The sequence below is a fragment of the Rhea pennata genome, chromosome 5 (assembly GCF_028389875.1).
Source record: "Rhea pennata isolate bPtePen1 chromosome 5, bPtePen1.pri, whole genome shotgun sequence".
Classification (NCBI taxonomy): domain Eukaryota; kingdom Metazoa; phylum Chordata; class Aves; order Rheiformes; family Rheidae; genus Rhea; species Rhea pennata.
The window spans coordinates 66,876,857-66,892,251 of NC_084667.1; the positions used below are offsets into that span (position 1 = coordinate 66,876,857).

Consider the following 15,395-nt stretch of genomic DNA (forward strand, 5'->3'; position numbering starts at 1 on the left):
ATAGACAGCAGTCTTCTCTCACTCCTAACAGTAATGCTCTGTCATTAACACTGTTATTTGAGGCCTGAATGAAAAATCCACCCACACACAGAGTGTTGCCACTTGTGAACTTCACAGTTTAGGTCTCTGAGGATGGAGGAGCAAGCGTCTGAGAAGCTGAGCCCTGGCCAGCTCCAGTAAATGTTAATTCACCTGTGATTGGTTTGATTTCAGTGGCAGTGTTAGACGTGAAGAGAGAGAGTGTTCCGTAAGAAAACATCTTTAATTTTGCATCTGCTGGAAGAGTGAAAATTTCTTTGAAATGAGAATATATGTAAAGCAGGTTGCATAGAGGAGATATCACAGCCTTTTAACTTGTTAACATCTGACTGTATTCACTTCTCAGGTACCTTATCTGAGGAAGACTGGAAACCACCTCTTCCTGCTTACAATTTCCTCCAGATGATGGAGACAACAGTGCCTGAGTTCATCCTGCACACCTCCTACAGCCATGGGGACACACAGGAGCAGCAGCAGCCAGAAAGCTCTGAAGAAAAAGCCACAGTCAGAGAGGAACGGCCTGAGGAGTCTGGGGTGAAAGCAGAGAAAGGCCAGTCCCCTGGGAGGGACCTGCGGGGGACAGCCCCAAGGCTAGCAGGAAGGGAAAAGAGACATAGTGAGCTGTGAGAGCTAGAGATCCCGCTATGGGAAATAGTGAGAGGCTATAGGACAGTGCCCAGAGAACTGTCTCACAGTCTGAGTCCTCTGTGAGCATTCTACAACAGAGAGAGAGGTGCTTTACTAGCCAAATTAGCAGTGAAGGGATAAAACAGCTCTTAAGTTTCAGTTTAAAGGCAAATTCCCCACTGCAGTGTGTCAGCACTTCTGCCATGCTTGTGATTTCTGGTACCAGCAATGTGTTTGTACAACAATAACTTGGCCCTCCTGTGTGCAGTTCCTGTTGCATTTCATGGTAAATCATGACAGCAGATCTACATGGAGATTTCTGGGAAGGAGTTCTGTCTGCTTGGTAGTTAATGGAAAGGCCCACTTTGCGTGCTAAAAGCCTGTGTGCACAACAAATTATGCTGGAGAAGTTAGATCAACACAGCCTGTTCCTGTGACACCATATATCTCACAAAGATGCTTTGGTTGCCTCTGAGCGGAAAGACCATGAGCAGTTCCAGGAAGAAGAACAGCTCTCTTGCCTCTAGTAATGCCACTAGAGGCATTACTGAACTATCTGTCAGCAAGTTCTGCTCTCAAGAAACTTAAATCTGCAGAGAAACTATGTGTTGCTGTGAAGGCAAACATACTGCTCACTCTATGGCTGCAGTGTTTAAACTGGCACGTAGTTGTGTTTACACCTGAGATGGTGAACTGAATTCATGAGCATGTTTCTTCTCATAACAGGAGAATCTGGCTGAAGTGATTTTGTTATAAAGTCCAGAACTCAGATCATCACAGCAGCTGTGAATATCCAGAACACATCCACAAAATTTGCCAGCAAAGCTCAAGGTCAGGTGGGTTGGAAGATGGCTTTGCTCAATGCTGGCAGCTTCATGGTTATGAGCCCAGGGGGCTGTTTGCAGCCTCTGCTCTTTTTGGTTTTGGTGACAGTAGTGAGGCTGGTTTCATCTGAGCATGGGATGGTGTGGGGAATGAGGTCTGCAGAGAGGTGAACACTTTAGAAATGAGGAGGGGGAGATGAAGGGCAGGGCTGTCAGTGCTGGGGACAGACTGTTCCAACATGGGATGGAGCTGTGTCTCACATCCTTGTCTAGACTGGGAGGTTCAGTGCCTGGGAAAGCAGTATTCTGGGCTTTACTCACATCCCTGGGACAGCAAAAGGCCTTTAATTCCTTTCTGGAGGGCCTGACCTTGCAGGACAGCTCTTGAGCACAGGATGTAGTCTGGGGAGTGCAGTGTGTTCAGAGGGAAACTTTGTCTAATCCTGCTAATGTCCATCCTAATCTTCCCACCGCCTTCAGTACGTGCGAGCTCTGTTCCACAACACCAGAGATGTGCCAGGAGGGTTGGATCCTCCTTCTGCTTATGGCTCTGAAGTTAGGAGGGGGGAAAAGCAAAAAACATTTTAAGGAACTGCTTGAGGCTTTGTGAAGTCTTTCCCTTCTTGCAAGCATCCCACCTGGTGGGAGTAGTTTGCAATGCTCAGTAGTAGTCCATCAGTCTTGGGCTCTCTCTGAAGCCCTTAATTGCTGTTTTTATACTTGATATCAGGCTTAGAGCCAAACTGTATATATATGTAAAGTAATTATCTATAGTATGCAGATCAGAGTCTGTTATGCAGCTGAATATTCCTCAGAGAAGGAGTAGAATCAGTGTGGAAACAGAACTTCTGTGAGTTCCCATCATTCCTTTGTTGCGTAAGGTCTTTATACCATGCTCCACGTCATTTCCACTGAATCCACTGGATCATTTCCAGTACTGTCCCTGATGATATGACTGATGCCTTCCCTGTTACTGCATCACTCTCCCATTTTGTGCAGGTGAAGTGTGGTATCTGAGATTATAGTAAATTTCTTAAATAAAGTATATCTAAAGTACACTTAATCTGCTTCTGTTTTGGTTGTGACAGCATTGCATTGAGTGGAGCATCTGATGTCCTGGACCAGGATGTTCAGGATGGGAAGCACACTTACAGGAATGGCTCCCTCAGACCACTGAAGTTCATAAGCAGAAGGACTGCTTAAGCAGGTTTTGTGCAATACAGAGAGTGTTCCCAGATCCCTACTGTACTTGGCTGCACTTCATTTTTCTTGCAGACCTTAGCTGTGCAGTGCCAGGGCAGAAGCCTGTCACTAGGGGTCAGTGCCACATCTCAGTTACGCTCCAGCAGAATTTTTCCAAGGGAAAAATTGCTGCCTCTGATAGTGCTCTTTCACTGATCCTGGAGGACTGCGAGTTCAGGAAGTGGGTATCTGTTGAGGCTGCGAGGGGATGCTCATGCCTGCCGTGACTCAGGGAAGGGACGCACTCGTGGGTGTCTCACTGCTGGCAGCGCTGAACTGGCCAGCAGCTGTGTTTTACAGAGCTGCTGACTCTGATCATGGGTGTAGGTCACAGTTCCAGACCACATGAGGTTGCACAGGCCTGGCTTTGAGTTGGGTGGGTGTTTTTTTTTTTTTTTTTTAGTATAAAATGTCTTTTTAATTGTATAGCAGAAGCAGGCAGTTAGGGTGTGGAGGAAACCTGTCAAGGTATGTATGTGCCAGGATATGTACGTGCAGGGGAAAAATGTTATGAATAGTGGGAACAGTTTGATTGTACTCTACATGTTACAGCACTCTCATCTGCTGGAAGAAACGATCCTACATTGTTATTTTTGATAGCTGTGGCTCTAGGATGATAGAGCAATGCAGAAAGAAATATTCAACAGTGGAGTTGGTTTTTATGGCCTAGAGCAATGCAGAAAGAAATATTTAACAGTGGAGTTGTTTTTTTATGGCCTTGCGTGAAAAGAGAGTCCAAGGAAGAAGAGCTCTTGAGTCCTGAGGAGCAGCTGCGAGGCACAGAGCGAGTCCCACCCGGCTTGAAGAGATAAACCCTTTCCTGCACGCACTGCATGTCAGGGGAAGGGAAGGAGGCCAGCAATCTCTGAGGAACTGCATGCATATCTGCAGCTCCTTTGTGTCTCAGCACAGGCTGATGTTAAAGAGAGGCAAGATCACAGTGACCACTGATGCTATCAGCTCCTTTTTCAACCATTTAGTACAAACAAGTCCATTTTGGTAAACCACAACTTTGTCTTCTGAGATGATGCTAGTGAGTTGCTTATGGATCTGAAAAACTGTTAGATTTTCTGACTGGTACAGTATTTACTATTTATGCCTTCATATCAAGCTTTGCATGTACAAAATTTTCTTCACCAGTATGACAAAGCTGGACGTTTGCATGTACTTCTGCCATTTGAGAGCCTTTCAGGGAATGTTTAATGTCAGTGATCAAAAGATAAAATTATGATATAAAAAAAAAAAAAGAAGAAGAAGAACAAGGATTATGTGATTGACTTTAACAGCAAAAAGGCAGTTTCCTGTTTAAAAGGATGTGATGATGTCCATTTGCTGTGCTCTGACCTCGGGAGGACCCATCACTGTTGGTTAGGAGTGAGAAAAGCTTGCTGCGGCAGTGCTTGCTGCCAGAGCAGAGGTCACATTTAGGCTGTGTGTTGTGTTTCCACGTTTAAAGAAATTACTGAGAAATGGCTTGGGAGGGTGCCCTGGCCCATTGCTTGGCCAAGTGGCACAGGATTGAACTGCTTGAAAGCCCTGCGGACTTGGATACAGGACTGAGGTTCCCTTTCTGCCTGCCATGCTGAGACCTCTGTGCCAACTGACTCAGGAGCCCTGCACGTTCCCACTTGCTCTCATGGATGCTTTTGCTGGGTGTTCTCCAAGACGTGGGACGTCAGGAAGCAATCAAGTTGTTTCTCCCAGCTCCCTGGAAGCAAACAGAGCTTTTCCCTGGATGGTCTCAATGCTTGTGGTGGAAGATGAATTTTCCAAATCGGCTGTCCTCTGCCTCTCCCAGCCTTAGTGCCCTGAACCACTGATGGCCACAGTCCCTCTTGGTCAGCATCGCTCCATGGCCAGGCTCTCCATGCAGCCGTGCGCTAGGGATACAGCTGCGTGATGGTGAAGGCTGAGGCTGCAGCAGAGAGGAGGCACGCACGGGGGGATGTCACCTCCTGGAAGGAAGCACAGACCCCTTGGCAGTGGGAAGGGACGGAGAGGGGAGGCTATGATGCAGGAGTCAGGCACGGGAAGGACGCGTTTGCCTGCACGCAGAGAGCTGCTGTGGCAGGAATCCCCGGCAGTAGCACTGCCTGGATGTGAACCAGAGCAAGACCTGGTGGGCTGGCTCATATCTCTTGTGCTTGCTGATGCCTGGTGCTGTGCAGGGACAAAATGTCTGGTGAGGCCGGGTGCAGGCGGGAAGGAGGAGGTGGTGGGGAGCAATTGCTTCATCCAGTCTGGCTGCTTGGCCCTGCCTGGCCTGGCAGAGGCGGTTTCCCAGCTGCCAGCCTGCAGGGCAGGTTCCTCTCCAGCGTGGCTTGGCTGTGAGCCCTCCCGCAGGGTAGCCTCAGGAACGCACCCTGCACCCTCCCCTGCCTGTGGGACTTTTCCGGCAGCAAAGGAGCCGCAGTGGCCGGGTGAGAGCGAAGCTGGAGCTCTCAATCCAAAGTTACTGTATGAGGCAACTCTTCTGCCAAGGCTTTTTCTGCAATCAGCCTGGTCCAGAGAAGCTCAAGGCAGGCAGCTGGATGCCAACCCACACCTCGGATCAGAGTGTCTAATCTCAAAGCGGTGACACAAACCATCCTGGCCCCCGGGGCTGTGATCCCAATGCCCAGGGCATTGCAGTTAGACACTGCCAGACCCAAACCCACTCGCCAAGGTCGCAAGATGCCTTTGCTCCCTGCACAGTGAGGGGAGGGCAGGCTGGGGCTGCGCATGGCCTGTTAACCAGAGCGCGGTGCTGGTCAACAGTCCAGGAGGAATCTGGAGATGGGCACAGCTCTGTCCGGGGGTGGGAAGGGAAGTACTTGGAGTAGTATTGGCACGGTAGAAGATGGGCAGAGGAGCTGTGCTCACGTAGATGTGAGGAAGGGAGAGCGCAGGGCAGGATGGAGCTGGGATATGAGATAACGGTTGCCCATCTGGCAGGCCGGGTTTCCTTGTTGCGTAGGGTGGTTCTTCTGTCTGGTGCTTCCGTTGCTAAAACTACAGCTGTGCTCCAGAGGCAGCCCAGCGAGGGAGGAGGTAACCTGCATGGGCTGCCTTTTATTTTGTGATAACCTCTCACCAGCGCAGATGACCTCTCCTAATGTCACCTTCTCTGTATTTTCCTTTCCAAACATAAAGAAGAGATGCCCTTCTCCAGCATCTCCCGCTGGGATGCACCCCAGCTAAGGTGTCCTGCTCTGTCCCCGGGGTGGGTGTCCATGCAGGGCCTTCGCTGCTCTTGCAGGTGGGCAGGCAGGATGGCTGTCATGCCCCTCTGGGTAAAGTCAAAGGAATGGGAGACCTGGCTGGGAGGAGAACAGGCTTTCCCAAGGAAATCCCTTCGTGGCATCTTCCCACCCCCCTGAGAGCAGGACCAGCCCAGGCGGGGTGTCCCCCAGGGTGCGCAGGGCTGGGACAGGAGTGCAGGTGGCACGTCCCCTGGCGCCACGTTGCAGGGCTCATGGTTCCCGCTCGGCTCGGCGGAGCCAGCGCGGGGCTCGGAGGCGATAAGGGAGGAGAGGGCATCGCTCCGCTTCCTGCTCCCCAGCACGCTGTTCCCCCGCTCGCTCAGCCTCTCCTTAGGCAAACTCGGTGCTTCGCCTCTCTCGGAGTTTGCTTCGCCTCCCTGCAGCACCGCGCTCCTCCAGCCCAGCGCGGGGCTCTCGCAAAACGGCCCCGCTCTATTAATAGCCCGCGGAGGTTGCCAAATCGCTTTCGTGTGTTGAAAGACCAGCTGTGGCTGCAACACCATGATTCAGCCCTCGGTGGTAACGCATGAGCCGGTTCCCCGGCAGGGCCATGCTGGGAAGGCTCCAGCTTCGCTCCAGCCTGGAGCCCTATCAGCACGGCTTGGAGGTGGGGAAGGGCCTTTGCTCCATCGGCTGGGGATTTCTTGGCTTGCTCGCAACACAAATAGTTGTATCGCCAAACAGGGTGATGTTGTTCTCTTTCTAATGGCAGCTGCCCAAGCCCATGGGCTGGACTCCCTGGGCTCTTCGCAGGCATCCTCAAAGGATGAAAACCAGGAACCTCAGTGGCAGCAAAGGTGCCGACGGATTGCTGCAGCTCCTTGCACCTGGGGCTAATGTGGACTCTTTGGGGACAGAAACCACGGTGTCCCTTACCCAGCCTTGCTCCATGACTTAGAGCAGCTGGTCCTGCCTGGAGGAAAGCAGAGAGCAGAACCTCTCCATGCAGTGTGAGCTGCCATCTCCTCAGAGTCCCGTTGCATTTTCAGTTTTGAGGTCTTCTCTCCACCACCTGGACCCAGTCATAAGTGACCATTTTGGGGAATGAGAGCCCTTTGGTTTGGAGGGCTGGGTGACCTGAGGAGATGCTGGTGGGCTTTGGGTGATCCTCTGACCACTCTGGATCATGGCGGTTGGAAGAAGCAGCCCTAGGCAGAGGTGGGACTCCAACCATGGAGGGGATGGTTCCCCAGGCAGATGCGATGGCTGGAAGCTGGACGCCCCAGCTTTCTGCAGTGGCGAGCAGAGGAGGGGAGCCCCAGCTGCCAGTGGGGCCATGCACTAACACCAAAGCAAATATTTGGAAAGGCAGTTAGTGCCCAAAAATAACTGTGAATGTTTCCAGGAGCCAAGCTGGAACGATGTCCGTGGGCAGCAGCCAGAGTCCACAGGCCCAGGGAAGCTGCCAGCCCAGGGAACAGGGGCAGTAGGGACGTGGCCAGCACCCGGCTCTTTATGGCCTCCAGCCAGGCTGTGCGGTCCATGGGGCTCCCTTGGCTGAGCTTTTCAAAGACATCCTGTCCCCACGGACCCCGCAGCCAAGGAGGTAAGAAGTAGCATCGGTGCCTCCGCACACGGATGCAGGAACCTGCGGAGCATCAGACCGGCTCCTTTTTCTCTCCCAGGAATCAGTCCTTCAGCTCATCATCTTCAGGTTCAAATTCCACCTCTCTGTTTAGCTACAGCCAGGACTAAACATCTGATGGGGGTTTTTATGGCCAGAGAGAGCCCAAAGGCATTTCCACCAGCCTGGAAGCCTCAGAGACAGCCCCATCCCCGTCCCGCTGGAGGACACAGCCGAGAGCCGTGGTGGGGGACCCCGCCGGGTGGCTCGTGGGGACGCGGGGATCCCGGCACCGTCGCGCGCCGAGGGAGCGTTGCAGCATGACACCCGCGGGCATCAGAGGAGCCTGAGCCCTGGGCGCCCGGCGCCGGCCCTGCACCCCGCCTGTCCCCGAGCCCCCGGGCGGCCCGAGGGCCCTGCCACCTCCGGGGACCTCGGGGGGACGAGCGTCCCCCAGAGCCCCAGGTCCAGGCAGGAGCGAGAGGAGCCCTGGGGAGGCAGGCAGGGACCCGCTCCGCTCCGTTGTCCTTTGCTGCGAGGTTCGGGTTTGCCCGAGGAAGCCGCGTTTCCCCCCCGGAGCGCCGCGGCCCGGTCCGCGCCCGCGGGAGCGCCGAGGCTGCGAGCGGGCAGGCGCGGAGGAGCCGGCGGCGCCGGCCTCGCCCGGCCCCCGCTCCTCCTCCCGGCGCGCTCGGGGCTCGGCCGGGGCTGCTCGCTGACCCCGGATCCTCCCCGCGGGGACGGTTGGGGCCCGGCGCACGGGCACACGGGCCGTAAGGGACGGGAGACCCCCTCCCCGGATGCTGAACGCCGGCTGACGTCTGTCGACGTCTGTCTGGGGACGCCGGCCAAAGCCGCTCGATCGCGGCGCCTTTGGGGCCTCCTTCGCTTTCGGCGATTTTTTTTTTTTTTTTCCCTTAAGCACCGTCCTGCCGAGCCCACGAGGACGTTTGGAAACCGAGCCGGGGGCCAGCGAGGACCCTGCACGGGCCATGCCGCGGGGCCTCCCCGGCTGATTCCCAGCGTGGTGGCTTGCTGGGTGTCCTGCCAGCGTCCTTCCCCGGCCGAGGCGCGGGGCATTTGCCGCTGCGGGGATGGGGCCCCCTGCAAGGACGGAGACCCCCCTGTGAGGACAACGTCCCCATGGTGACCCTCCTCCAAGGACAGGGACCCCCATGAGGACAAGGACCTCCTACAATGGCCTCCCGGGAGGGCTTGGACCCCCTTGGATGACAAAGACCCCACAGGGACCTCCTTTGAGGACAGGGACCTCCACAGGAACCTCCTACAAGGACACCCTACAATGACAGCGACCTCCTGGGAGGACAGAGACCCCTTTGGATGACAGGGACCCTACAGGGACCCCCTATGAGTACAGAGACCCCCCACAATGACCTTCTGGGAAGACTGAGAGCCCCTTGGATGGCAAAGATCCCACAGGGACCTCCTACAAGGACACCCTACAATGACAGTGACCTCCTGGGAGGACAGAGACCCCCTTGGATGACAGGGACCCTACAGGGACCCCCTATGAGTACAGGGACCCCCCCACAATGACCTTCTGGGAAGACTGAGAGCCCCTTGGATGGCAAAGATCCCACAGGGACCTCCTTTGAGGACAGGGACCCCCACAGGGACCTCCTACAAGGACAGGGACCCCCACAGAGACCTCCTACAAGACACCCTACAATGACAAGGACCCCACAGGGACCTCCTTTGAGGACAGGGACCCCCACAGGGACCTCCTACAAGGACAGGGACCCCCACAGAGACCTCCTACAAGACACCCTACAATGAAAAGGACCCCACAGGGACCTCCTTTGAGGACAGGGACCCCCACAGGGACCTCCTACAAGGACAGGGACCCCCACGGAGACCTCCTACAAGACACCCTACAATGACAAGGACCCCACAGGGCCCTCCTTTGGGGACAGGGACCTCCCACAAGACACCCTACAATGACAGCGACCTCCTGGGAGGACAGGGACCCCCTTGGACGGGGGCCGCTCGGCGCCGGGCGATCGCCGTCCCCCTCCTTGCTCGCAGGCAGAGGGGGAGCGGCCGCGCGCCGAGGGGCAGAGCCGCGGCCGCGGGCGGAGGGGGCCGCTCGGCGGGCCCCCGCGCCGGGAGAAGGGCCGGCGCGTCCTCGCGGCGGGCGGCGGTTTCCCCTCCCCGCCCCCACCGCCGCGCTGGCTGCAGAACAGTCTCCAGCGGAGGAAACAGCAGCTGCTGGCGACAAACAGACGTCCCCTCTTGCGCACGCACCCAGGAACCTCCGCCGGGAGGCTGGCGGCACGGACGCGCCGCGATGCGCCCGGGCGAGGCGAGCGGCTGCCGGCCAGCGCGCGGTACCGCCCCGCGCCGCTCGCCCCGACCCGCCCGCTGCGAAGCCTCGCGCCTGCCCCAGCCTCCCCACCGCCGGCTGCCCGCGCCGACGGAGGCGCCCGGAGAAGACGGACGCTCAACCGGCCGTGATCCTGGGCAGCCTGGTCTTGGTGATCCTGCTTGAGCAGGGGCGTTGGACCAGGCACCTTCCAGAGGTCCCTTCCAACCCCCGCAGTTACGGGAAGGACCCAGATGTCCCTTCCAACCCCATGGCCTCAAATCCATGGTCACGTCCAACCTCACCTTACCAGTTCCCTCTTCTGTGGGGTCCAGACAACTCTTCTGGCAGAAACTTCTGCTCATCGCACCGCTAAAGAGTGAGCTCGGCCCGAACCGCTGGTCAGTTGCTTTGCGCTAATCCCCGCGTCACCTCTCCCCTGCACCCTCCGCGGGAAGCAAGGCCACTTCCAGGCCAGGAGAGGGGTTCAGCCGGTGGCCTCTGCCCGGGCCAGGCAAGCCGCTCCTCACCCAGCAGCTGTGGTTTGGGCCTGGAAGCGCCGCTACACCTCCCCGCTGCGCTTTCTGCCCGGCTCCCGTCGCGGGGCTCCCGGCCAGGCCGGCAGCAAGGCTTCCCGCTGCGCCGTTGCGGGTGGCTTCTCCCGCTCGAGGACGAGCTCGCGGTCTCTCCGCGCGAGCTTCGCCTCGTCTTTGAGACCGACAGAGAATTTCACGTCCCCAAAGCACCGGATGATTTCAGAGCAGAAGCCAAGGAGATATTATTTTCCCCGAGCAGAAGACGAGAGCAGCGCCGGGCTGCATAAATACAAACAGGGAATACCCTGGGGGACGTGCGTTTTGACCATTAAAGGACCTCGCTGCCTAGAGAAACAAATATACATATATATATTTTTAAGGGTTTTTATTTCAGCCACAAATGGGCAACTCCTGCAGCTGGGACAGCTGAGGGAGAACCACAGCGAAACCCGAGGAGGTGGTGGCTGCTCTCGGCCGCGGAGGTGGGACCCAGCTGGCGCCGAGCTTTGCAGCGGGACTAAGACTGGCCGGTCCACACGTGACCGCCCGGAAACCCTGGGACCGCCGGTCTTTCGTCCTCCTTGCACGCGTTCGGCTCACGGAGCTGCTGACGGGCTCCTGCGTCTGCCCAGTAAACGGGGCTTGCGGGAGAGGCCCGAGCGCTCGGCGCGGCCGGGCGCGCTGCGCTGCGGGCTGCTGCTTTCACGGCCTCGCCCAAGCCGGCGGCGCGGCGTGAGCTTGGCGCTATTTAGTCTCGTGTTTTCGAAAGACTAAAACTGCTTTGGGAACTGCACCGGGACCGGCAGCTCGACGGCTTTTCCCAGGGCTCGGCTGGCCACGGAGGTATCTACATTTCAGGGAAATCCGTTTGGAAAGAAAACAACAAAAAAAAAAAAGACAGAGGGGAAAAAAAATGCAGTTGTGCGCGTGAAACCCGGGGGGGCTCCGGCGGCCCCGGCGCAGGGCGCACGCGGGGACCGGGGAGCCCCGCCGCCCCCGAGCGCCCCGCGGCCGGGGCTCGCAGGAGGGCGTTGCTGCCGGTTTCCCCCATTTTCTTTCTTCCTTTCTTTCTCTTTCCCTCCCTCCTTCCTTCTTCCTTTCTTCCTTTTTCTTTCTCTTCCTCGCTCCCTTGCTGCCTGGCGGCGTTTTCCGAGCCCCGAGGCCGGCACGAACGGCAGCTCGGGGCTCTGCCTTCTCCTAGGGTTTTCCTTTTCTTTCTTTCTTTTTTCTTTTTTGGCCACTTCATTTTGGGAGCTTTGTGCAGCCTTTCCCTGGGCTCAGGATATATAATCTTCGGGCAAGGCAAACGCTGGCTGCAGAGCTGAACCCGCCACCGGGGCCTGCAGAGAGTCCAAAGAGCACCCGGATGCGGCTTGTTTTCATGCAACATTTCTTCTGTTTCTGCCCAAAACGCAGCCCGAAGGTGAGGCGATTTCTGTATCTCAGGGGCCCCGTTGCTGGGGGGGGCAGGGAGGGGAGAAAAAAAACCTGCAGGTTTTTGTCACGCAATGGCCTGGGTTTATCTTCACCTTTCGGGAAACCTGCTGCCCTCTCCCACCTGGGGCCGTCGCCTCCGAGTGTTTCTGGGGAGTTTTCCGTGCTGTTTCAGCCGAGAGCCGCACGGGTTTCTTCATGTCAGCTGCAGAAATATATATATATATATATATATATATATATATATATATATATATATATATGTAAAAAAAAAAAAAAAAAAAGGAAAGCTCCAACTCTGTGCGCTTTGGGGCTTTTTCGAGCGCCGGTAAAACCTGAGCGGACTCGGCGCAGCGTTCAAAGCAGCATGTGTTGGCGCGAGCCCTCCGGCAGCTCCGGACGTCGGTGATGACGTTCTGCAAAATTGCCCAAACCGGGTTTCTTTCTGCCCAGCGCTCCCTTCGGGCACACAGGAGGAGCAGGAGGAGGAAGAGGAGGAGGAGGAGGCGGGTGTGGGACTGCTGGGCGCCACAGAGCAGATCTCCCCGGCCACGTCTCGCCCCTCCGTACCGCTGCCCTTCGCTGGGCAAGGGTGGCCCCATCCAGCGTCTGGTTACTCGCCAGCTTCTCGGGTCCCGTCCCACCACGAGCGAGCGCGTCCCGAGGCCACGGTCCCGCCGCGCGGGCTCCAGCGATGCCCGGTGCGGCCGGATGCTGGCCGGAGCTCGGTCCTGGTGCGGCAGGTGGGTTCGTTCATTGGCCCTTGAGCGGCGCCTGGTTGACGCTCCGCAGCCCGGCCTTCTCCACCTCTCCTGGAAAAGCCACCGCACCTACTGCCCGCAGAAGTGAAGCTGTGGCGCCAGTTTCGTCTTCGCGGCAGACGGCGCCTGTGCGGTCTCCGGGCTCCGGCGGGGCATCCGACAGCACAGGATGGAGCGCATGAGCCGTAAGACCGGTGGTCTCAGGATGGCAAAGACCCAAGGGTCCACGATGGAGTTAATGGACAGAAACCTCAGAGCCAGAAGGTCCCAGTCGTGGCCGTCCGCCGCCTCGCTGAACTTGTTCACGTACGCACGGATCTGGAAAACACGGTGGGCTGCGGCGGCGCGAGCGGCACGCTCCCACCGCCTCTGCCCCAACCGGCCCGCTGCCCCTTCCCAAGGGGTCCCGCTTCCCACATGGCCGGGGGCTCTTCCCACGCTGCGGCCGGACCCCAGGGTGCTCGCGAGCGCCCGGCCGCTGCCGCTTTGCTTTTTCTCCACGTTAAAACGCGGAGAGCCCAGCGCGGCGGCCGGCCGCGGTCGCGTGTTTTTCCCCCGGGACCCTTGGATCTGCGAGCGCGGAGGGAAGGTAGTGCCCGTCCGACTCTGCGGACGCAAAATTAGCCCTGGCGGCGGTCCCGACCTTGGCGTAGCTCACTGCTAACGGGAACAAAATGCCGGCGAGACGTCCCCCCGCGGCCGCGGCCAGGACCCTCGGGACGGCCGAGGGGCGATTCTCCCAATCCCCGTGGGAAACGCAGAGTTTGGGGCAGAGCCGGCATCTCCCGAGCGTCCGGAGGAGCCAGGCTTGGGTGGCTGGGTCTGGGTGAGAGCCCCATAGAGCGAGGAGGGAAATGGGGGTGCTGGGCAGGGGGATGCCAGCGCGGGGGGAAGGCGGTCGCACTCACCGTGAATGGCAGGGAGCAGATGACGAAGGTGATGGTCATGATGGAGAGCAGAAGGAGGTGGTCGATCTCCTCCGCCATGGAGAACATCCCACGAGCGCGGCCCCCGGCCACCCGGGGCTGCTCCGGCGTGGCCAGCCGGCGGGTCTTCTGCCCCCGGCGGTGCATGCGGACCAGGTTGGCGATGACGCTGAGGTTGCAGAGCAGCACGGAGAGGATGAGAAACAGGAGCAGGGTGGCGTAGAGCAGCGAGAAGGTGACGTCCATGCCGGACACCCCCTTGCTGCCGTCGTGCTGCAGGTAGTCCAAGTGCATCTGGATGAAGCACCAGGTGCCGGGGCAGTATTGCACGTAATGCCCGAAGCCCAGCAGGGGTAAGGAGCAGAAGGCAGCGGAGAAGGTGTAGACGGCGGGCAGGGCGATCAAGCCGGTGCGGGGGCTGAGGAAGCGCTCGTAGAAATAGGGCTGGCCCAGGGCCAGGCATCGCTCCAGCGCCATGGCGAAGAGGATGAGCATGGTGGCGAGGCCGAAGAAGCTCATGGAGAAGCCGAAGTAGCGGCAGACGTGGCCGCCCTGGGCCAGGGCCGTCAGGGTGCGGTTGCGGTGGTAGGAGGCCAGCACCACGGGGCTGACGGAGCAGGTGCCCAGCAGGTCGGTGACCACCAGGGCCAGCACGAGGACGTGGAAGAGGGCGGGCGGGCGGGCGCGGGGCCGGCGGCGGCAGCGCAGCAGCAGCCCCAGCGCCAGCAGGTTGCCCAGGAGCCCGGCGGAGAACATGAGGGCGCTGATGTGGGGGCTGGCGCCGGGGGGCAGCTCCTCGCCCCGCTCGCACAGCCCCCGGCCCGAGCCGTTCATGCCGCCGTCTGACCGCGGCTGCTGCTGCCGCTGCTGCTGCCGCTGCTGCTGCTGCCGCTGCTGCTGCTGCTGCCGCTGCTGCTGCTGCTGCTGCTGCTGCTGTGCTGCTGCCGCGGCACCGCCCTCCCGCGCTGCCCCCGCGCCGCCCGCCCGCCCCGCCAACGCCGTGGGGGGCCCGGCCGGCAGCGAGCCCCACGGCCGCTCCCGGGGGGCACAGCGAGCCCCCGGCCAGTCTGGGTCCCTGGATGGGGGGAAGGGGGCTGGTTGTGTGTGTGTGTGGGGGGGGGTTCAGCAAGGGTGAGGGGGGCCCCCGTGGGCCCGGTGGCACTGGGGGCCGCCGGGATGCTGCGAGCGTGGGGCTGGGCGGGAGGGACAAGCGCTGCTGCCCCCCAGGCAGCCCCACGCCGCGTCCCCCAGCGCTGCCCCATAGCCGATGCCCGTATTTCCCGGGGGGGGGGGGGGTGCGCAGCGCTGGGCGCCCCATCCCCGCGGGCAGGAGTGGGTCGGCAGCAGACCCCCCCCCCCCACGCACACACCCCCTTCCCGCTGCTGGCCAAGCTGCTTCCCGTCGGGATCCCCCCCCCCCCCCCCCCCGGCAGCGGAGCCAGGAGAGCGGTGGATCGCGGTGGGGCCGGGAAGAGCCGCCAGCCCGGCCCGCGTCCCCCACTACACCCCCCATCACCCCCCCCCCCCGGGGGCTGCGTGCAGCTACAAGCCCGGCCCGCGTTCCCCCCCACACACACCCCCCATCATCCCCCCACGGGGGCTGCGTGCAGCGACAAGCCCGGCTGCGCTCAGCCTCATCCGCCCGAAATGCCCGCGCTCGCCGCCCCCCTCGCCGGAAAGCCGGGAAACCTCCCCGCGGGCGGCTCCTCGCCGGGGCCCCGGGGCCTCCGCGCCGCCGGCGCCCGCGCCGCAGCCCGCAGCCCGCGGCGCCGCCCGCCGCCGGCCCGAGCGCGGGGGGCAGCTCTCGGGTTTTGGGTGTTTTTTTTTTTTTTTTTTTTCTTTTCTTTTTTTTTAACCTCCCTTTCGGTAGCAGGAACCCC

At 59.3% G+C, this 15,395-nt stretch overlaps 2 protein-coding genes across 5 annotated transcripts in view; one reads left to right on the forward strand and one right to left on the reverse strand.

The window, feature by feature from the left end:
- Positions 1 to 2,553, forward strand: part of TXNDC16 (thioredoxin domain containing 16) — a 49,783-nt gene extending 47,230 nt beyond the window's left edge. For both annotated transcript variants that reach the window (XM_062577739.1, XM_062577737.1), the window contains one exon: positions 386 to 2,553. In XM_062577739.1, the coding sequence (XP_062433723.1) occupies positions 386 to 666 (281 nt within the window). In that variant the 3' untranslated portion in view covers positions 667 to 2,553. The remainder of the gene's footprint in view (positions 1 to 385) is intronic.
- An 8,906-nt stretch (positions 2,554 to 11,459) lies between these two features.
- LOC134141088 (prostaglandin E2 receptor EP2 subtype-like) lies at positions 11,460 to 14,469 on the reverse strand. Of its 3 annotated transcripts, none has more exons than XR_009958536.1 (3): positions 13,498 to 14,386; positions 12,399 to 12,907; positions 11,460 to 12,033 (listed from the first exon to the last, which is right to left on the reverse strand). XR_009958536.1 is itself a non-coding variant. In XM_062577017.1 (2 exons), exons 1-2 carry the CDS (start codon positions 14,347 to 14,349, stop codon positions 12,659 to 12,661), a joined length of 1,101 nt encoding a protein of 366 aa, XP_062433001.1. In that variant the 5' UTR covers positions 14,350 to 14,469; the 3' UTR covers positions 12,263 to 12,658. The 3 variants fall into 3 exon arrangements, 1 of the variants encoding a protein (XP_062433001.1); XR_009958537.1 differs by lacking the exon at positions 11,460 to 12,033 and adding an exon at positions 12,149 to 12,244; XM_062577017.1 differs by lacking the exon at positions 11,460 to 12,033 and having other exon boundaries at positions 12,263 to 12,907; positions 13,498 to 14,469.
- Positions 14,470 to 15,395: the final 926 nt, after the last annotated feature.

What these genes read in the sequence shown, in the direction of transcription:
- LOC134141088 (XM_062577017.1), bottom strand. Translation starts at nt 14,349, where the DNA reads ATGAACGGCTCGGGCCGGGGGCTGTGCGAGCGGGGCGAGGAGCTGCCC. An exon ending in TCTGCTCCCTGCCATTCACG is followed by an intron (nt 12,908 to 13,497) that starts GTGAGTGCGACC and finishes CGTGTTTTCCAG; the next exon opens with ATCCGTGCGTACGTGAACAA.